The 22,709-nt window shown below is 55.4% G+C and overlaps 1 protein-coding gene across 1 annotated transcript; it reads right to left on the bottom strand.

The window, feature by feature from the left end:
* Positions 1 to 17: 17 nt before the first annotated feature.
* On the bottom strand, positions 18 to 13,811 carry LOC34622830 (AF4/FMR2 family member 4; the record flags this gene model as incomplete). Its single annotated transcript, XM_026335986.1, is given in 9 exon segments — positions 18 to 78; positions 80 to 174; positions 265 to 1,296; positions 1,327 to 1,352; positions 1,754 to 1,801; positions 4,735 to 5,211; positions 12,894 to 13,219; positions 13,296 to 13,471; positions 13,707 to 13,811. Coding segments are annotated over 9 exon segments (2,346 nt in total), but the record flags the coding sequence as incomplete, so codon positions are not given.
* Between the last annotated feature and the right edge of the window lie 8,898 nt (positions 13,812 to 22,709).

The raw sequence follows: 22,709 nt of genomic DNA, 5'->3' as shown, positions 1-22,709 counted from the left end.
TGCTGTTGCTGCTGTCGTCGCTTCTCCCGCTGCTGCTGCTGTTGCTGCTGTCGTCTCTTCTGCTGCTGCTGTTGCTGCCTCTTCTGCTGGAGACGTTAGTATGGCTGCTGCTGCTGCTGCTGCTGCTGCTGCTGCTGCTGCTGCTGCTGCTGCGTCTGCAGCGGCATCTGGTGCCTCGGGGAGGGGCCCCTCAACGGCCATGGCGTCGTCGTCTTCTGAGGGGGCGAGTTGCCTTCCTTCCGCGTGTCTGTCGACTGCGGAGACTCCAGCCGTAGCGTCTGCTGCTGCCGTCTCGGCTGCAGATCGCGCTGGGGGAGTTCCCGCTGCAGACGGCAGCGCAGGGGTAGGGCACGCCTGCAAGGGAGCCGGGTGAACTTCGATGAGGTTCACGACGCGTTGCTCGAGTCTTTCGCGGACGAAGCTGCTGAGCATTTGCTGCATGGCAGCAGCCGCCGCAGCAGCAGACGCCGCTGGAGAAGCAGCATCTGCTGCCGACGCAGGCTGCTGCCGATCAGCCACCAGGCCCGCTGCTGCAGCCACAGCCCCAGCGTCAGACTCCCGACTCGTCCTGATGTGGTGCAGCTGCTGCAGCTGCTGCAGCTGCTGCTGCAGCCCCCCCCCCCGCGGTTGCTGCAGCTGCCTCCGAGTGACTGGCGAGCGGAAGAGGCCTCCCGCTAGATCGTCGAAGAGCGACTCGAGCAGCCTGTCGCCGAAGGCGAGCCCACTCGAGGTGGTGAGCACGCTGCCGCCGTTGCCAGCGTTGCCACCCCCACTGCTGCTGAACAGCGCGAAGGGGTTCCCCGTAGTCGTGCTGGTGGTGGTAGACGTGCTGCTGCTGCTGCTGCTGCTTGGAGGACGGCGCATGAGAAGAGCGCCGAAGAGGGGATGCTCAGAAGGCGGGAGAAGATCTGGATCCAGCGGAGAAAGCGCGGAACCGCCGCCGTCCTCCGCAGAGCTGCTGCTACTGCTTACCCCTCCTCCTGCTCCTGCTGCTGCTGCTGCTCCTGCTGCTGCTGCTGCTGCTCCTGCTGCTGCTGCTGCTCCTCCTGATGCGCCTCCCCCCCCCCCCATGCCTCCTCGACGACCCCCTCCCCCTGCGGGGTGATGCGCTGCAGGGAAGGGAGCGATCGCGAGACCTCTCTCGCCAGCCTCTTGCAGAACGGAGCGAAGAACGGCGGCGTCTTCCGAAGACTGAATGCTGCCAAAGTCAATCTGCAGACGAAACGATCCCCGAGAGTCTCGCTGGAGAGCCGAACTAAGAGTTCCCAAAGCCTCGGCTGTCGCCTGCACCGCAGCCGCTGTGCCAGACGCATGCGCTGTCTGCCCCTGCTCTTCCTCTTCGTCCTCTTCCTCTTCGTCCTCTTCTTCCTCTTCGTCCTCTTCCTCTTCGTCCTCTTCGTCCTCTTCTTCCTCTTCCTCGTCCTCCTCTTCCTCCTCGTCGTCGTCTTCCTCCTCGTCGTCGTCTTCTTCAGCAAGCACCAAAGCCGCCGCTCCCCTGCCCAAGCCCGACAGAACGTGGTGCGCTTCGCGGCTGCCTCGACTCTCTCCCAGAGCTCGCCACGTCGAACCTGCGCCACGCACGCGAAGTGTCGCGCTGATGCTCCCTACACCTCTATTTCCCCGACGAGTACCCATGCTCGAGGCTGCTGCCGAGACAGCTGAAGCTGCAGCATGCAAAAGACTCCCCGCCGCACTGCTGCTGCTGCTGCTGCTTGAGCCTGAGGAGGCCCCCTGCAGCGTCTGCTGCTGTTGCTGCTGCTGCTGCTGCTGCTGCTGCTGCTGCTGCTGCTGCTGCTGTTGTTGCTGCAGAGGGTCACTGGAAGACTGCCGCTGCTGCCTCTCCCTTTCGATTCCTTCTGCCATCGCTGCGAGCACGGAGGATTCAGGAGCCAACATTCCGAGGCTGCTGGCAACAAGCTGCTGCTCAGGACGCAATTCTATGTCGAGAGGCATCGCCAACTGAGGCTCTACGCGAAGAGGGGCCCCTCTCGCTCCCTCCGCAAGTGGGGAATCTCCAGCAGCAGCAGCAGAGGGGCCCCCTGCTGCTGCCGCTGCTGCCAAGGATGGAGCTGTCGTTGGCAGCAACACTGGCGCAGGGGGAGGAGGCGGAGGAGGCGGAGGATGGGAAAGAGGAGAAGTATCGCGAGCGGCTAGCGACTCCTGCAAATACGGATGCCCTAGCAGCGGCTCCTGAGAAGCCGCTTCTCCTAATGCATGAAGACCATCAACAATATCCACGCCGTCGAGCTCATCGTCTTCGGCGCCATCCAAATAGTCGATCTCCCCACGTTCCTGAGGATCACACAGGCAGAGAGAATAGCGACGCCACGGCAGGCAGCTCGGCATGCGGTGTGTTCAGCAGCGGAGAGGCTCACAGAAGGGACGCATGCATCTTGCAGAAAAAGGACAGACAATCGATGGACAGATAATAGAAAGACAGATAATAGAAAGACAGATAATAGAAAGACAGATAATAGACAGACAGAATACAGACAGACAGATTATAGACAGACAGAATACAGACAGACAGATTATAGACAGACAATTGATGGACAGATAATAGACAGACAATTGATGGACAGACAATAGACAGACAATTGATGGACAGATAATAGACAGACAATTGATGGACAGATAATAGACAGACAGATTATAGACAGACAGAAAACAGACAGACAGATTATAGACAGACAGAAAACAGACAGACAGATTATAGACAGACAATTGATGGACAGATAATAGACAGACAGAAAACAGACAGACAGCTGCCGTGCCAAGGGGGGGAGTGGGAGGGAGGGCATGAAGACGGGCAGAGCAGGCGCATGTAAGTGGTTCTGAAGTGTACTTCGAAAAAATTAAGGAAGTGCCAAGAAAGTGTCAACACACAAAGCACAGCTTTCGAGCAGGAGAGGAAATACAAAGCTCGACAAGGCTTCATCTCACGCCAAGGAGGAGGCGTTCCCCATAGCACCACACAAAATGATACCAAGGCAAGCCGCGAGAGAGACACGAAACAAAAACACAGTTCAAGAGAAAGAGAAAGATAGGGAGAGAGAAAAAGAGATAGAGAGATAGATGGACATAGAGAGAGATAGATAGACATAGAAAGATAAATAGACATAGACATGGAGAGAGATAGATAGATATAGAGAGATAAATAGACATAGACATAGAGAGAGAGAGACATAGGCAGAGAGATATAGATTCACATAAAGATAAAGAGACAGAAAGATAAAGAAAACAAGAAAACAGTTCGAGACACAAAAGCATGCATAGCAATCAATAGCACGCGCAACACGACACATCAATCACCACCAGTATGCTACATTTTCCCTTCACGCTAAGAGTGAGTTCTAACTCGAATTCTAGGAGCATCATCATCATCGTCATCGTCATCTTCTTCGTCATCGTCATCTTCCTCCAATGAGCGAACTTCCCCCGCAACTAGGAGACGATCATCTGCAGCAAGAGGCAGAGTGCGATTATCTGATTCAAGATCGATTTCATGAGGAAGCTGCCCAGCAGCTAGGAAGGTTCCCCTGCTCGAAGAGACGCCTTCATTCTCCTCGTCATCCGTTCCTTCTACAAAACACCAAAGCACAAAAACACAGCGAGAGAGAGAGACGGGTAGAGACAGACAGACAAAAAGACGGACAGACAGATACACACTCAGACAGATAGACAGACAGACAGACAGATACACACTCAGACAGACAGACAGACAGATACACACTCAGACAGACAGACAGACAGACAGACAGATACACACTCAGACAGATAGACAGACGGACAGACAGATACGCACTCTGACAGATAGACAGACAGATACACACTCAGACAGATAGACAGACAGACAGGCAGACAGATACACACTCAGACAGATAGACAGACAGATAGACAGACAATCGGATAGACGCGGAAAACAAAGAGAAGAGAGAAGGTTGCCACTACACTCCTTCTGGAGCACATACGAAGAAAAATCCGCAATATGCACAAGCGCGCGAGGGCAGCTGTACAAGTGCCACGCAAACAGCGAACAAATAAAAGACCACCTCACGCAGAATGCAGACACGTGGAAAAAGATTCTGCAACTACTCCGACCCAAACACCTCCGTGGCAAGCACACCTAAATCCACCCCACTCCCAAATGCATGCCGCCCCTCTCTACGTCCTCCTTTCATCTACCACAACTCCTTCTTCCCCATCGCATGAAAGACTCACAAACACAGCACAGCGATATACATATGCATATATATATATATGGAAGCGGCTATGAAATTGGAAGTGGTCGCAGAGGCAGCACATGACGGCAAAAGCAGCCGTCGCAGTGTGTAGCAGTCCGTCCAAGATATAAACATAAATAAATATATATATATATGTAAATGTAAATATATATATATATAAATGTGCACCCGTGAGAGGTCGTACCGCCATATTCCTCGTCGTCATTTGAATCTGCATCATCATCATCATCATCATCATCATCATCATCATCATCATCATCCTCGCCTAAACCGTCAAGATCTGAGAGGCCATCAAGTCTGTCATCATCATCGTCATCATCATCTTCTTCCTCAGGATGCACATCTTCTGCCTCTTCAGCTCCTTGCATCATGCCACTTCTTCCATCTTCCCTAGTGACCAAAGGCAGCCCTGTCTCGCTGTCTGCCTCCTCGTCGTCGTTCTCTACCTCCTCCTCTATGGAGTCTCTGTCCCCTAAGTCATCCCCGCTGTCGCTTCCGCCGTCAATAACCAACTCCAAGTCATCGTCTTCCTCATCGTCTTCCTCCCCCTCCGTGTCTACCAGCTCTTCTGCACCGTCCAAATCGTCACTCTCTTCATCATTCTCCACTGCAGCAGCTGCTGCTGCAGCTGCTGCTGCTGCATTTGCCACATCCGCAGCTGTGCCGCCATCTCCCGCACTCAGAGGACTCCGAGGCGAAACTCGTCCTGCTCCAAACAGCTGCTGCTGCTGCTGCATCTGCTGCTGCTGCAACTGCTGCTGCTGCTGCTTCCCGTGTGCACCCGACAGCGTCGCGTTGGGGTTGCTCGTGAGATGCAACAGACACCTGATGATGCACGAAGCCACAAACGAGCTGTCTTCCGCTTGGAGATTCAGCTGCAACAAAAGCCCAGCCAGCAGCTCCCTTAGACCTCGCTGCTCCTTAGTAGAAAGCGATGGTATCACGCGAGCCACCTGCTGCCCCTCAACTGCAGAATTCGCGATTTCTCCCGCTGCATCTGCTGCTAATCGACCACTCCGGTTCGACGGAGGATCGTTCCCATCCTCGCCATCATTCGACCCGCCACAGCCGCTAGCTGCATTGCTGCTGCTGCTGCTACTACTGCCGCTACCACTTGCACCGCTCGCAAGAGGCTCGCCACTCCTATTGCGCCCAGTGGCGCTGCTGCTATTGCTATTGCTGCTATTGCTGCTATTATTGCTATTGCTGCTATTGCTGCTATTATTGCTATTGCTGCCGTTATTTTGATGCTGCAGCTGATTTCCCGAAGCCTCAGAAACGCCAGCGTCTCCCCCCCCCCCATCTCCGTCCGGGCGAGAATGATGATGGAGAGGCCGCGAGGTGTCTGTACACCCGGAGGTTATGTCCGTTGCGGCAGCTGCACTGCCTCCTCGCGTCGTCTGCACGTGGGTAGACGCAGCACTAACTGGAGGGCAGCTGACAAGCAGCCTTTGCAGCAGACCAGTTAGCACAGAGACAGTGCCAACGTCCAGCTCCTCGCCTCCCTTCAGTGCCTCGATGGCGTCAGCCGCTGCGTTTCCGCTGCTCTCACCGGGTGTAACTGCACTTGTGGGCCCCCTAGCCGCATGCAACAAAGCCACTACATGCCGCAAAAGCACCAGCCGCAGTTCTGCGTTGCTGCTGCCCATGGAGGCAAGTAAGTTCAAGAACTGACTCAGCATCCCTGCCGCGGCTTTGCGCTGCAGTGTCTGCTGATGCTGCTGCTGCGCGGTTGTCGCAGTAGCGGCGTACGTCTGGCAGGCGCTAATCTGCGCGATGGAAAGCAGACGCGGCAGCACTTCGTAGAGCAGAATGTCAACAACCGACAGGCGAGGCGGAGACACCCCTCCGCAGTGGAGCTGCTGCTGATGCTGCTGCGTCTCCTTCGATCCGTGATGCAGCAGCAGCCGAACGTCACTTCCAGTGCAGCGCAGCAACTCTGGAAAAGAGGAACGAAACGGCCAAGGCGGAGAGGTGTCCATGTACAGCTTGTGCTCCGGCTGGTAATGCTGCACCACTTGCTGCTGGCAGTGCTGCTTCAAGAAGACGCAAGACTCCATTTTAGCGCCGTTCGATGCCGTCGCTGGCGTTTGCAGCTGCAGCTGCTGCTGCTTCTGCCGCGAACGGCCTGCACTGCGGCTTGCAGTCAAAGGAGCAGCCAGAGACGCCGACGCCGCTCCGCTGCTGCTGCCGCCTGCGAAGGCGAGTTCTTGTGCCTGCCCTGCAGCACCTATGGAGGACGAAAGCAGCAGAGGCTTCAGCAGCAGCGGCAACATGTGTGGAAACAGAGACACCAGCTGCGTCAGGATGTACAGCAGACGATCTGCTGTAACGACAAACGGGAAGCTGGGCTTCTCGACATGGCTCCCAAGACCGTCTTCCACCTCCGACAGATGCCTCCACTCGCGCTGCTGCTGCTGCGCTTCTTGGGACTGTTTCTGCACGGGAGCCATCAGAGTCGCCGCATGCACATTCAAAAGCAACATCAAATGATCCAATAACACCGACAACACAACAGGCCCCACTACAGGAGGCTTGGTGGCTGCCTGCAGCAACCGCCGCACGCGGCGCTGCAGTTGTTGCTGCTGCTGCTGCAGCTGCTGCTGTTGCTGTTGTTGTTGCTGCTGCTGCAGTTGCTGGTGTGGCTGTTGTTGCTGCAGCTGTTGTTGCTGCTGCTGTTGTTGCTGCTGCTGTTGTGGCTGTTGTTGCTGGTGTTGTTGTTGCCGCTTTTCGTCCGTCAGCAATCCTACCAACAGAACGTCTTGGAAGGACTTGTCAGCGCATTGCCATGAGCGCCCGCCTCCCTCGCCATTGCTGCCGCTGCTTTCATCGGTGTTGCTGCTGCAGTAATAATATCCAATACCCTTTGAGCCACGTCCAAAGAGGTACCCTGCCTTAGGCCCCACAAAGATGCTGCTGGGGTAAAACTGGCGTGGTACAATGCTGCTTGTATCATTGCTGCCGTTGGTGTTGCTGTTGCCGCCCTCCCCTTGAGCGGCAGGAGTCGCAGTGGCTGCTGCCATTGCTGCTGCTGCCGGCAAGGGGTCGGAAACGACTGCCGTCGCAGTGTCAGTACACCCGGAACGCTCGTTGTTGCTGCTGTGAGCAGCAGCGATGGTGGTGCTCTCTGCATGCCGTTCGGAGGCAGTCGTTGGCGCTGCTGCTGCAGAGGCTTGCGTTGCATGCGACTCGGAAGGCGCCTTTTCGCCTTCCTGCTTCTGCTGCTGCTTCTGGGAATCGTGTGGCAGCAACACCTGCCTGTGGATGCTGCAGCAGCAGCTCAGCACTTGCTCGACAAGAGTGGGGTTGCGCGTCAGAAGGGGAGCAATGGACTGTAAAACGGAGTCTACTGGCAGCAAAGGGGGGGGAATCTCACCCCACAGAGAACCTCCATGAACCTGCACACGCATGTGAGCAGAGACAGAGACGGCGTGCACTGCAGCACACCGCAAACTCCCGATGCGCGTCTACACCTTTACCATGCGAAAGTACCACAAGCCAAAACAGTCAGTCCACAGAGAGGCTGCACAAGTCTATGAAGAGCAGCAAGAGGAAAAAATGCACGAAAAAACAGACAGCAGACACACGGCCTTGAGCCTAATCAGCAGCAGCAGCAGCAGCAGCAGCAGCAGCAGCAAGAACAGCAGCAGCAGCAGGAACAGCAGCAGGAACAGCAGCAGCAGCAGGAACAGCAGCAGCAGCAGGAACAGCAGCAGCAGCAGGAACAGCAGCAGCAGCAGCAGGAACAGCAGCAGCAGCAGGAACAGCAGCAGCAGCAGCAGCAGCAGGAACAGCAGCAGCAGCAGGAACAGCAGCAGCAGCAGGAACAGCAGCAGCAGCAGGAACAGCAGCAGAAAAAGCAGGTTCCCCCCTCCCTCCTCCTCCCCCCGCATGCATGCATGCATGATGCCTCGTCTCCCTCCCCGCCAAGCAGCAAGCAGCAAGCAGCAAGCAGCAGTTATTCGCATGCCTACGTCACGCACAGAGGATCGTCTAAAAGCAGACAACAACAACAACCATTATTACCGAACACTGCGCAAACACCTCGCAGCCGCAGCTGCTGCAGCTGCTATTACCCAAAGGTCGTTCTCACCCGAAGATGCGTTTGACGCGCAAACCTTGTTCCCGCACCAAAAGCAACCCTAAGACCACGTTCCACGCAGGCTGCAATCAAAGAAGGCTCTTCCAAAATATTTGTGACAATCGCACAGAGCAGTGACACAAAACCCGTGCAGCTTGCAGTCCTAGGGAGACGCAGCAAGACGCCTAACCCCCACCCTAAAGGCTGCTGCAGTTGCTGCTGCAGTTGCTGCTGCAGTTGCTGTTGGTGCTGCGGCGGCTTCGTCGCAGTCGGCACAGAACGGTAGCGGCCCTTCGGTTGATGCAGCAGCAGCATCAGCGCATTGCTGTAGATGGCTGTGAGACGTCGCAGGAGCTGAAGAACAGCCAACACCATGTCGCCGTCCACTGCGGGGAAGAGCAGCAACAAGTCTAGACACGCAGCAATCACCTGCCGCTGCTCGCTTGCAGGAAAAGAGCGCAGCAGCTCCTCTTCTAAGTGGTCCCCCTCCGCACTTCCAGTGCTCGACGCGATGTCGCTCCTGTTACTGCTACTTCCCCACGCAGGACGGAAGCCTTTCGGAGCTCCCATGCTCCTCTGCTGCGAGTTTCCCACTGCAGCCTGCAACGGACTGCCCAGACTCGCATTCGTGGTGGCACCCGCAGCAGCGGCTGCGCTGACAATCGAGCTGAAAGAATCGCCTCCAGGAGCACTACTGCAGCAGCTGCCGCCGCTGCTCGGCTCCTGCTGCTGCGAGTCGTGTGTCGCTGCCGTGTCTTGCAGCAAGTACATCTGCGTCATCTCCTCAATGCACACCAGAGCGGGGAGAAGGAAGGCAGGCGGGTAGGCTACGGGGGGAGCTGCAAGCCCGCCTGGAGTGTCTGCTGCGAAGACAGCAGTGACTGCTGGCAAGCCTCGCTGCTGCTGCTGCAGCTGCTGCTTTTGCGCGTCAAATCCCTCGACAGGAGAGAGGCGCAGGAGGCCATACTTAGGCACCGCCGCAGCCACTCGCAGCTCTTGAACAGACAGATAGGGAGAGGGAGGAAGATTCAGCAGACACCAGCCGGGTACAGGGAGCAGCGCAGAGGCTTTGCAGCCTCCTGCGCATGCCGCCCCTCCTGGTGAGCCACTGGCTTCGCCAGCAGCGTCCAGCATCTCAGGGTACAGATACCAGCCCTTTGCGTCGCTTAGCAAGGCTTCGCTGCCGCCAGCGGCTGCTGCTGAGGCAGTCACGTGACTGTTGGACGCAGTAAAACTGCACAGAAGCGCGGTAAAGAGAGACATGGGATGGACTGCCGCGGCGGCTGCCGCTGCTGCACTCCCACTGCCTGGCTCGCACTGCAGGAGGGCTGCCTCAGCGGACTGCTGCAACAGACGTTTCCAACAGAGCCGCCGATGCAAAAGGTGCGCCAAGAAGAAGCTGCAGCAATACAGCTGCTGCTGCGCGCGCATGCAGACGTATACGCCAACGGCGCGCTGCCGCTCGCTCGAATTCGAGATACCCCTCCCTATGCCAGGAGCAAAAGGATTGCGACGACCAAGCAAAGTACAATCAACCTTCAAGATATGCTGCCCAACAGCACGCAGAGACACAAGCCGCAACACCAGCATCTCTACTGCAGCCGCAGCGTTTTGCTCGACAGCCGTTAACGGCCTCGAACTCCGAACGACGCTGCTGCTGCTGCTGCTGCTGCTGCTGCTGCTGCTGCTGCTGCTGCTGCTGCTGCTAGGTGTGTTGTCGACATTCGCAATGGTGTTGATGTCGGCGAGGGCGCTGTCGATATCTCCATCAAGCAGCTCCCAAGAGGGTTGCTGCCGCTGCGCCTGCTGCTGCCGAGCTGCTGCTTCTCTTTCTACCGGTGCTGCTGCCTCTACTGCTTGCAAGGTTTCTACAGCCGCTTCCGCAGCACTTGCTCGCCGCCGCTGCCGCTGCCGCTGCCGCTGCTGCTGCTCCTGCTCCTGCTCCTGCTGCTGCTGCAGAGGAGAGGGTCGAAGATCTGAAGGCGAGCATATAAGCTTCACGAAAAGCTCACACAAGCCTGGCACCCCCAACGGAGAGACACACGCAGTTGCAATAATGTCGGAGAGCAGCCGCCGACGCAACAAAGCTCCCAGAGCCAAAGCGAAGGCATCGCTGAAGTGACCGTGCAGTAAGCGCCTCTGCAGCAGCTGCTGCTGCTCCTGCTGCTGCTGCTTTTCCTGCTGCTGCTGCTGCTGCTGCTGCTGCATTCGTCCCCCCGTGCGCGCTGGCAGCTCGCCATACCCGCCATAGTCCTCCTGCTTCTGCTGGTAGAGCAGCATCTCCTCGTCGGATTTTCGCAGAAGAACCTCCAACTCCGTGGCATCGCGTGTGCTCTGTGGGATACTCCTCCCCCTTGGCTGCTCTGATTGCTCGTGCTGCTGCTGCTCGTGCTGCTGCTGCAGCTCATGCTGCAGCTGCTGCGACACCACAGGCTGCACGAGCCGTCCCTGTTGCATCAGCGCTGCCCATCGAGCCTCTGCGGCGGCGTCTGTGATGATTTCGTCGATGAAGGGGGGAGGCTGGTCGGTGTGCTGCGTGTCGAGCCGCATGCCGTCTGTCTGTGACGGTCCCTCTTGCGACGCTGCTGCTGCCGCCAACGCGTGGAGGCTGTTGGCGCTGGCAATACGCTGCAGAGCATGCACCAACTCGCGGGGGGGGGGAGGAGACACCGCTGCACTGCGTCTCTGAAGTTGTTCTCGCAGCATTCCACAGCTCCAACGAAGCTCGCCGTCTCCTGCCAGTTGCAGAGAAGAGCGACACAGCGGCAGAGAGGGAGCCGCGTAGCTTGCTCTCTCCAAAGCGGCGCGCACCAAGCCGGAAGGCAGAGGACCTTCTGGAATTGCAGACAGCTCCTCTCGCAGACATTCTGCTGCACGCGCGAGAGGATTTTCCCTCTGCTCTGTAACGCTGCTGCTGCTGCCAGCCGTGCTCTCCTCAACTGCCCTCCCCAGCGATCCGCATGCATGCATCATCTCCGGAGGAAGAGGACTGCTGCCATCCCGTCTGCTCACAGCCGTGTCGTCCGCTGCAGGAAGCCCTGCTGCAGGAAGGCTGCTACTGCTGCTGCTGCTGCTGCTGCTGCTGCTGCTGCTGCTGCTACTGCTGCTACTGCTGCTGCTGCCTGCTCCTCCTCTTTCCTGCTCTTCCGTGGGAGGTGGCGGTGCTGACTGCGGCTCTGCAGCGTCTGCAGCGAACGCCGCTGGATTGCCGCCAGAAGACTCGCTGCCAACCGAGTTGCTGTTGCTGCGATTGCTGTCGTCTCGCGTTCCCGATGCAGCGTCTCTCCTCTGCATGTCGAGCAACAAATCCATCGCCACTTCGACTCCCCGACCTGCTGCAGCCTCAAGAGCGCGCTGCGCGTCTGACCGCGGGAAGCCCATCTCCACGAGCTGCTCGATCTGCTGCTGCTGCAGCTGCTGCTGCTCCTGGTGCTGCTGCTGGATCGCTGCCGCTGCAGCAGCAGCAGCAGCAGCAGCAGCAGCCGTCACTGCGCCACCGTCTCCCAGACCTCCGCGATGGGAATGCTGCTGAGACACTCCGCCTCCTTCTGCGAGAGAGCCTCCGCCATACACTCCCCGCAGCTGCTGCCGCCGCTGCGGTGTCTGTACACCCCAAACACGCGCACACGTCCCTCCCAGCCCCACAGAATTGCTTGCTGCTTGCCGCTGCATGCAACGCAACGCCATGGCCGCTAGACTCACTGCCGCCTCTACTGGAGACGCAATGCAATGACGCTTGAATAAAAGCACCGTGCTGTGCCGACTAAATACCCCCAACTCATCCTCCTAGCCACCATACACCTAACTTCCCAAAAACAACACCTGGGATACAGCCTCCACCATTTTACTCGCGAGACACGCGAACCCCCCACTGCATAAAGGCATTATTCATATTTACATGAATCCATATTTACATAAAAACCTATTAACATGAATCCATATTTATATGAATCCATATTTACATGAATGCATATTTACATGAATCCATATTTACATGAATCCATATTTACATATATACATGAATACACATTTACATATTTACGTACATATGTACACACATACCTGTGTATCCAGAAGGTGATAGAAGATGCGGGGGAAGAACAAAATAGTGCGCTGAAGACAGGGGGCGACGAGGAGCTGCAACTGTTTCGAGACATCGCCGTTGTCATCCTCCGAGGCATCCTCGATAGAGGAGGAGGAACCCCCCCAAAAGAAATGCTGCTGCCCCTTGCGGCTGCTGCCTCGCCGCTTCGCAATGCTCGCTGAGCTGCCTCCTCTGCGGTAAGCGGAACCAAGCGTTCGCGGGATGAAGCCGGCTGCCGCTGCTGGATCTGCTGCCGCCCCCCCCCCGCCACCGTCTCCGACAGCGCCTAAGGCTGTCTGCTTCTGCAAAGGAATGTGCTGCTGAGCCTGCCTCTCCGTTATGCACGAGCCGCACCGGGAGACGAACGACCACCACACATACGCATGCGCAGCGGCTTCGCAGCCCACGCTGCGCAACAGACCCACCACGTCGATGCACGCGATATCCGGGTGGATAATGATTTGCAGCAGCAGCTCCTGCAGACGCTGTTGTTGCTGTTGCTGCTGCTGCTGCTCAGGCACGTCCCCTGCACCGAACGGCAGCGGTGTGCTGTCTTGGTGAGTCCAACAACGGAAATGGAGCTCTGAGTAGGCAGCCGAGAGGCTCTCTAGGGAGAATCTGAACCGCATTACTTTGTTGCGCACATCGTTTCTGGTGTTGCTGTTGCTGGTGGTGCTAGTTGCTAGTTCGGAGGAGCAGAATTCCACTCCTAAAGGCGATGCCAGCTCTCCTTCGCTGGCTGGGGGAGCAGCAGGCGGCTGCGTGTCGTCATGCGCCACAGGTTCGCAGTAAGAGGGTCGTGTGTAGTGCCTGCAGCAGCATCAGCACAAAACCCCACAGGGAGTTTAAAAGCAGTGCATTACTCCTACTACTATCTCGAAAAGACCATACAACAACCACCACAGAGACAAGTACCTTTACCGCCTTTCCAATCTTTCCCCTCTTTTCCTCCCCACAACCACTATTACCACTACTCCTGCCACACCCCAGCCTTCCCTCTACTGATACTCTCTCGCCGACAAACCTGAGAGCATGGGCAGTGAAGGCTGAGTTCAAGCATCGCTTCCACGAGGTGACTCTATCGAGGTAAGTCAGGCAGCTCTGCAGTTGGCGCGCAGCGACGTTGCGGAGATACACCAATTGCTGCACTGAGGGGCACTCTGCAGCGATGCGAGCCGCTGCAGCTTCTACCCAGCTCAGGAAGGCTGCATGCCGCTGCTCTTGCTCGTCCAGTTGCTGCCTCCGTTGCTGCTGCGAGCATCGGTTGAACGAGGGATCAACTACGGCAGCAAACAACGAAAGCGGCAACATCTTCCGGATCGTCACATGCGCGCACGGCTTTAAAGCCTCTAAAAGCGGCTGCTCCTGCTGCTGCCTCTGTTTCTGCTCTTGCGCATGCCATTGCGACTTAGGATGACAAGGAGATGATGCCTTCGAAGAAGCCTGCAGCGCTGCAACGGGGTTGCAGCACGTGCAGACACGAGTCGCCAGAAGTGCAGATACAGCCACGTTGCATGCTGCGCCGTAATGCAGCGACCGCAGCAAGGCCGATAAGCCACCAACCTGAGGAATAACAAACACACACAGACGCACATACACACACAGACGCACATACACACACAGACGCACATACACACACAGACGCACATACACACACAGACGCACATACACACACAGACGCACATACACACACAGACATACACAAACAAGCCACGCTCCGCAGCAGGTTCTGCCGCTGCTGTCGGAGCAACAGATGTTCGCCCCCTCGGTAAACACCCACAAAAATCCTTCCTGAGCTTCATTTACAGCTGCGCACAGCAGCAGAAGTCTGCCCCTGCTGTTGCTGCATAGCGGCCTTTACCTTGTGAAAAAGATCAAAGCTAAGAATCATGAGCACGCCTCTATTTTTTTCGTCGACGTGCAGCTTGTACAGTATGTCGCACACGTCAGCCAAATACGCCAGAGACTGAGCCACACTCATACCCTCTATGCAGCACACACTGCTGCTACTGCGAGAGCTGCTGCGAGAGCTGCTGTCGACTTGCATTGCATCCAAGCAGCTGCCGGTGAGAAAGTTACACGCCTGTGCAGCTTCTGCTGCGCGCGCAGCGTTCGCTGCAACAGCCGCTGCCTCGGGGTGTGTGTACAGTGCTGGGCTAGAGCTGCTGCTGCTGCAGCCGTCTGCAGCTGCAGCGGTGGCAGGCGGCAGCTGGTCAAGAAGCGGAGACACTGGAAGAGGCACTGCAGGTGTACAATCCAGCAGTCCTCGTGCAGTATCCGAAATGAGGAAGAGATGCGCTGATGCCATTTGCTGTTGCTGCGGAGATTTTCGTCCCATCCTCAGCCCGCCTCCATTGATCTGCCTGCTCACCTGCGGCACAAAAGCAAGCCGAACGGCAGCTCCAAGACATGCATGCCTTTCGTGTGGCACAGCGCACCAAAGGCTGAGCAGCAGCGGATGAAGAAGAAAGCGCAATGCTCACCATGCACAGAAAGTTTCTACACGTAAGACAAGCCGCGCGCAGCAGCTCCTGAATAACCACTGGACTGTCTGCAGTCTCATCAGATACAAACTTCGATACACTGCCCAAAGCGTTCTTGCTTCCACCGCTTCTGCTACAGCCGTCGTCGTTGGTGCTACTACTGCTGCTGCTGCTGTTGCTGCTGCTGCTGCTGCAGCAGCCGCTGTTGTCGCTGTTTCTTCGAGCGTTGCTGAAGCCTGAGGGGAGCGGCGGAGGCGAAGAATACGCGAACTCCCCTAGAGAACTCCAAAGCATGTCGTTGTTGGACAGAGGCTGATCTGCCTGTGCAGCCGAGCCTTTATTTTGTTGTTGTTGCTGCTGCTGCTCCTCGTGCAGGAGTCTACTCGCCCTCACGGAGGGGTGCTCGTGACTGTTGTGTTTCTGGTTGAGGAGGGAGGGATTTTCGCCTTCCGCAGGCGTCGCGCACGCGTAGAGCAGCCGCAGCAGCCAGGGGACGGTCGGCTGCAGCAGCAGCAGCAGCTGACTCAAATTCAGCAGCAGCAGCTGGTGACTGTGCTGCTGCTGCGCAAAAGGCAGCACGCGGGAAGGCGTCGTGCCATAGGCCTGGCAAAGCTCGCGGTGTAAAGACAGCATGAGGGTGGTGGCGTTGCAGCAAGCGTGCAAGGCGAAGACGAGCTCCTTTCTTTCCGTTCTTGGAATACTTCTAAGCGGCTGTGGAAGCACACCTGAAGAGGCTGGAGGGTGCGTTGCTGCCACGCTTTGCCGCTGCTCAGCGAACGGCCAATAACCCCGCATGCGCCAGCGCTGCTTGAGGGTTAGCAAGCGCTGCAACGCGCAGAGCATCCGATCGAGCAACAGCTGCTGCACTGCCTGCTGCTGCAGCGTGGAATCATACGGAGCTGCGTGTCGCAACACCTGGACGAGGGGATGCTGGGGGAACAGACACAGCAACGCTGGAGGCAAGCAGGTGCTGTCGCAAAGTTGCAACAGCAACACAATACCTCCACGCGTCACAAATGTGCGCTGCGTCTCCGTCGATGCCAAAAACGCCGACAAAAAGCGACCCGTATTCGCTAATCGATCTAACAACCAGTCAGAAGAAGATCCCCTCAGCTGCACATTTATACACACAGTTACGTACACACACACATACACACATACACACACAGGGTTTTATAGTTACATACACACATACACAGGGTTACATACACACACACAGTTACACACACACAGTTACATACACACACATACAGCTACACACATCGCATATAAACACATACACATACACACATACACAGGGTTACATACACACATACAGTTAAATACACACAGTTACATACACACATACACGCATATACAGCTATAAACATCGCATATAAACACATACACACACAGGCACACACACAGGAAAGCATATACACACTGCAGAAACAGGTTCCTTGTTGCTGCACTGCGGAGAATAAGTCATGAAAAGGAAGCACGCGCGTCGCAGCGCATCCTCCGTAAAGCAGCAGCGGTCGCTTTTTTCGAGATAACACAGCTTTTATATCCCACTTTCTCTATCTCTTTATCTACCTCTTTATCTACCTCTCTCTCTCAATCTATCTCTCTGTCTCTCTCCAGCTGCACCCAAAGTGCGTGCCGTGTACAGCGCCTCCGAAGAATCTCTCTCGCAGCAGCAGCAGCTGCATCTTTCCTCACCTGCAGATCCGAGACATCCATAGGACGCTGCCTTGCTCGTTTGCGCGTCTCCTCTGCAGCAACTTCGGGTGCAACTGGCTTCCAAGGCGGCAGCTTCTGCGCTGCGAGGATGAGCTGCTGCAGCAGCAGCAGCGACTGCAGCACCAACGTATCCCTCGCCTCCGAACCTCCCAGAGAATCCGACGTCGCTCCCGAGGCATTCGTTATTGCTCCAAGAACCTCATCAAGAGCCGTCCCCAGCTGAGACCAAAAAGGAGACACAGTCACACCCTCGAGAAGATGCATGCTTGTGCAGCCACCTCGTTCTCCAACAAAGCCAGGAGAGCAGCACCTGCTGTGAACAGTTTATATATATACATATACATTTATTTATTTATATGCACACCAGCAGGAAGCTATCGATCAGCGTACTATAAAGGAAGACGGCAATACCCCCCGCTGCACCCTAAGAGCACCGGCAAGCCTATGGAGGCGTTGATTAAGCCCCTATGGAGAGGCAAGCATGCATGCAAGCATGCATGCAAGCAAGCATGCAAGCAGGTAGGCAAGCAGACAGGCATGCAAGCAGGCAGATAGGCAAGCAAGCATGCATGCAAGCAGGTAGGCAAGCAGGTAGGCAAGCAGACAGGCATGCAAGCAGGCAGATAGGCAAGCAGGTAGGCAAGCAAGCAAGCGAGCAGGCAGACATGCAAGCATGCATGCAAGCAAGCAGGCAGGTAGGCAGCCTAAAGAGGCAAGAGGCCGCTTACCCCAGCAGCAGCCTCTCCAAAGCGGTCCAGTAGAACGACATCTTCAGAGGCAGCTACATGCACAAGAAGTGAACAGGCAGCCCATGGCGTGAAGGGCAGGCTGGAGGAGACACCGCTCCCTCTGTGCGGCAGGAAGCTGCCTTGAGAGGCTGCCACGACGTCCTCTTGCTGCAACTGCAGCTGCTGCTTCAACAGCAACAAGCCATCCCTTTCGGCCCGCATGGCAGCTGCCTCATCGCCACTTATTGCCACTCCACCCACCGCAGCTCCTGCTGGACGTGCTGCTAGAATTGCGCCTTCTTCTTCCCCCCCCGCAGCTGCACTGGAAGCCTCCACTGCCCTCGCTGCTCCTGCTCCTGCCGACACTGCGCCTTCAGAGCCAGCTGCTCCTGCAGCCGCAGCAGCCGCAGCTTCCTGCCGCTGCTGCTGCTGCCGCTGCTGCTGCTGCTCCCCAGACGCCTCTGCAGAGCGCGGTAGAGCAGGACGAAGCCTCCCCTGAAGCTGAGCAGCCTCTCCAGCAATAGCTCGCTGGGAAAGCTGCTGCAACTCGCTCTCGACAAACTCCATCGCCTTGTCTTGACGCAACGCCCGCAGTCCAGCAGAATGTGCAGCGAGAGATGTAAGAAAAGCTCCCAACGCATTGAGAGCTCCTTCGTGCAGCAAGACGCACTGCTGAGCGAGCTGCTGCCGGCGCAGCAGCAGTCCTCTCTCCTGCTGCTGCTGCTGACTGTCTCCCTGCTGCTGCTGGTAATTCTCGGCCAAGTGCCGACGCAGATGAGACGAATGCAGAGACGCCAGCAGGAGAGACACCACAGGGAGTTGCGCAAGCGCGCTCGCATGGCGTGGAGCATCCGAAATCGCGTCCGTCAAGACAGAGAAAAAAGAAGCCACACAGCCTATCCCGAAGCTGCAGCCAACGCACCATCATCGCAGCAAAGCGCGCATGCACTCAATGCCGATGCACAAAAAACCCCCAAACACGGCAGCGGGATGAGATCCAATGACGCCGGCACACATTCGCACAAGTGCACCATTTTCTACATACGCATGCATGCAAACCTCACGCACGTATCCACCCATACAGACAGACACACGGACTTCCATGTATGCACACATGCACATACATACACACATATATGTATATATATATATATATTCACATATATATATATATTCACATATATACATATATGCATATACTCATGCATAGATATACATCTACACATACACAGATACACAGATACACATACACACATACACATACACATATATATATATATATTCACATATATATATGCATATACTCATGCATAGATATACATCTACACATACACATACACAGATACACAGATACACAGATACACATACACACATACACATACACATACCCATACATACGCATACATATACACATGCACAGATACACATACACATCTACACATACACAGATACACATGCACATATACACACACATATATATATATATTCACATACATATATATATGCATATACTCATGCATAGATATACATCTACACATACACAGATACACAGATACACATACACAGATACACATGCACAGATACACAGATACACAGATACACATACACAGATACACATGCACATATACACACATATATATATATATATATTCACATACATATATATATATGCATATACTCATGCATAGATATACATCTACACATACACAGATACACATACACAGATACACATACACATGCACAGATACACATATGCATACATATACACATATATATATATATATTCACATATATATATGCATATACTCATGCATAGATATACATCTACACATACACAGATACACATACACAGATACACATACACAGATACACATACACAGATACACATACACAGATACACAGATACACATACACACATACACACATACACACCCATACATACGCATACACACATACACATGCACAGATACACGAACACAGACAGATTTACAAAAAAACAGAGAGGCACACGATTCGCGTACAGCCACATTCGCATGTACATGCGTATGCGTGTGGACACATACATGGACGCATATTTCTGCAGCCACGCGCATCCTCCACAGGCACGTGAGCGCTGCGGCAAGAGAAGCGGAAGCGAGCAGGAAGCGAGGCACTCACAACCAGCAGCAAAAGAATCAGAACCAGCGCTTAACATGCATCAGCCAGCGCAACACTACGCCCAGCGTACTGTCCAGGGTTCGCAAGGATATCCGCGCAGAGAATAGACAGGGGAGTTCTCGGAGCAAGCATGTCTTTGAAGAATGGAGCTTTGTTTTTGTGATTCGCGGCGAGGAAGTAGAACTGCTTGGCTGCCGTTTTGAGCACGCAGCGGCGCGTTTCCACTTCGCAAGCCTTGAGCCAATACAGCAGACGCGCGTCATCACTTGCCTGCATGCCACCAAGACGCCACACGAGCGGCAAGCTCCAAAGCCTTGGATCTCCCCAAGAAGGCAGTGTATGCACACACAGACAAAGAGGTGGCGCCGGTGCGTTTTCGCGCAGTTGCGCGGCGACATGCAAAGGCAACGAGACGAATGGCAAGGGGAGGAAGGAGCTTCCCTCAGATGCAGACGCAAGTGTCCACACACACCTCCACAACACACACTCCAGCGATATTACGGGAAAAAAAGAAACATAGAGAAAGAGGGCAAGAGAGGGAAAGAGAAAAAGAGAGAAAGAGAGGGAAAGAGAGAGAAAGGGAAAGAGAGAGAAAGAGAAAGAGAGAGAGGGAGAGAGAAAGGGAAAGAGAGAGAGAAAGGGAAAGAGAGAGAGAAAGGGAAAGAGAGAAAGAGAGAAAGAAAGAGAGGGAAAGAGAGAAAGAAAGAGAGAAATAGAGGGAAAGAGAAAGAAAGAGAGAAAGAGGGAGAGAGCGAGAAAGAGAGTGTGTGAGAAAGAAAGAAACAGAGAGACAGAGACAGACAAAGAGAGAGAAAGAGAGAGAAAGAGACAGAGAAGGAGACAGAGAAAGAGAGAAATAGACAGACGGAGAGACAGAAGGAGACGAAGGAAGAGACGCACATCCGCAGGATACACCCAGCGCTCAGTCCAGTCAACCCCTGCAGCGAAGCCACCGCAGTTGTTGCAGCTGCTACTGTGGGGGCAAGAGAAAGCAGCAGCCATGGGGGAGTTTTTCCCTTCCACGATGCTTTTACAGTGACAGGATCTGCTGCTACTGCTGCCGTAGTTGGAGAAGCTGCAGCAGCCGGACAGGTGTTCGTAGCGTCGCATGTCTTTCACGCGCTGCTGCATGCATGCAGCATCGTACAGCATCCGTTCTTGCAGCCTCTCAGGCAACTGCAAGTCTTCCTGAATGAACTGCAAGAGCTGACTGCTGTTGCTGGTGCTGCTGCTGCTATGCTGCTGCTCAACGTGTGCCTCTAGAGCCCGCAAGATGATCATCTGCACGGGAACGAGCAGTGGATCTCGATGGCGTAGGAAGCCGATGAGGGCGATCAGCAAGCCTGCAGAAACACCCAAGACGTTTGTCTGAGCAGAGCTTCTAATCGCAGCACACTCTGGGAAAAAAAACGTGCCTCGCTTTCTCGCGTCGTCGAATACAGTCTAAAAGCTGCTCTGCTCTCTCGCCCTCAAGCGGGAGTAAGCGCGCTCCGCCCAAGCTGCTTCTCCAGCGTCTCCTTCCTTCCCCCGCAAACTGATGCTCGCCACGCCTCGAAAGCGGCCGTTGCGAAGAAGCATTTCGACTAGGAAGAACAGCTATCAAGCGTAAACAACCACCAGACTACGCGCCGAGCTACTGCCTCCTCACTCGGCTGCACGAAGGCGTGTATGACGTTGTGGGTCGTGCCAACAATCGCAGAATAAGCGGCAAGGAGATGCATAAGCGTTTGCATGCGATTCAAATCGTCTTCGAGCCGGCGCAAAGCACCATGTCTTGCTACTCGCTGCTCCCAGGATCGCAGCTCAGCCTCGTCCTGATCTTCCACAACCACGTACTCTACTTCCCCCTGCTGATTCTGCTGCATGTGCGCCTCCTGCTGCATCTCCTGCTGTGACGTGTATATTCTCCCGCCGCTTCGCGAGTCACAGCTCCGTACAGCCGTGCGACGTCTGGAGACGCGGAAGGGTCGATCGATGTGTGGATTCGACAACAGTCGCCGCAGCAGAGAGAGGAAGAGCCCGTAAGGCGAAAAGACTCCTACTAGGCCCGCCGTCTGCCGATAGAGTGCCTTATCCTCCTGCGAAGAACAAATACGCATGCACACGCGGCTCCCAACAACTATACATGCGCTAAAAGCACCACCCCCCCGCGAAGAGGGCTGTGCCTGTGCGCAGTGCTCTAGCTAGCTACCCCAATTCACACACAGACGGATTTCTCCGTGATCCAGGGAACGAGCGTTCGTTCGTCTCTCTGCATGCAAGAATCCGCTGCGAAAAAATCCAACGAGATCGACCCCTCTCGCTCGCCCTTCTCTACCCCGTCGCCAACCGACTCAGCGTTTTGACTCAGCATTTTGACTCAGCATTTTGACTCAGCTACAGCCTCGAGAAAGCGGCGACAGCCTCACAAGGAGAAGTGACAGCAGATCTGCAGCCAAGAGCAGCGTGCGCGATCCGATGCGTTCGGCATGCTTCAGAAGCGCAGCAAACTCAGGAAGCAGCAACGGCTGCTGCTGCAACAGCTGGGAAAACTGCTGCGGGGAGACGATCATGAGACACGACAGAGAGCATAAATACACATCCACCAAACCCCCCCGATACGCTGGGCACCGCAGCCCATGCAGCAAACGCATGCGGTGACGCACAGCCTGCGACGCACGACAGCACACGCATGAGAAAACGAAGCAGCAGCAGCAGCTGCCGCTACATTGCACCGCCTCTTTGTCTCGACAGTGGGTGCAAGGACGCATAATGAGGCTTCCTTTCAGCGAGAGCGACTGATATATATTTCTTATGCCGGATTAAAAGCCCGCAATCGCAGCCTCACCGCATGGTGCTGAGGCGGAATTTTGTACTTCCGGAGGATTGCCTGGCAATGCGTCTCCAACGCTCCACAGGCTGTGCAGTCTCGACTGCTGCTGCTGCAGCAGTCGCTGCTCGAGCTGCTGCTGCAGGGTGTAGGAGGGGCCAGAGGGCTAAAGCAGCACGTCGGTAAGCCTTCATACTCAGCAACTGCGCGGCGACAGTATCCTGGCAGAAGCAATTCTGAACAAAAAAGCCTCACGGTGCATGTCTCTGGGAGGTGCTGCTGACTCCTACTGTTGTTATTGTTGCTGTTGCTGTCGTTATTGCTGCTGTTGTTGCTATTTTTGTTGCTGATGATGCTGTTGTTGTTGTTGTTGCCCCTCGTAGCGTCCACCATCATGGCGT

The sequence above is a fragment of the Cyclospora cayetanensis genome, unplaced genomic scaffold (genome assembly GCF_002999335.1).
Source record: "Cyclospora cayetanensis isolate NF1_C8 unplaced genomic scaffold, CcayRef3 CcayRef3_contig_89, whole genome shotgun sequence".
NCBI lineage: Eukaryota > Apicomplexa > Conoidasida > Eucoccidiorida > Eimeriidae > Cyclospora > Cyclospora cayetanensis.
The sequence above is the reverse complement of the archived record's forward strand: the minus strand, read 5'-3'. Positions and strand labels throughout refer to the sequence as shown.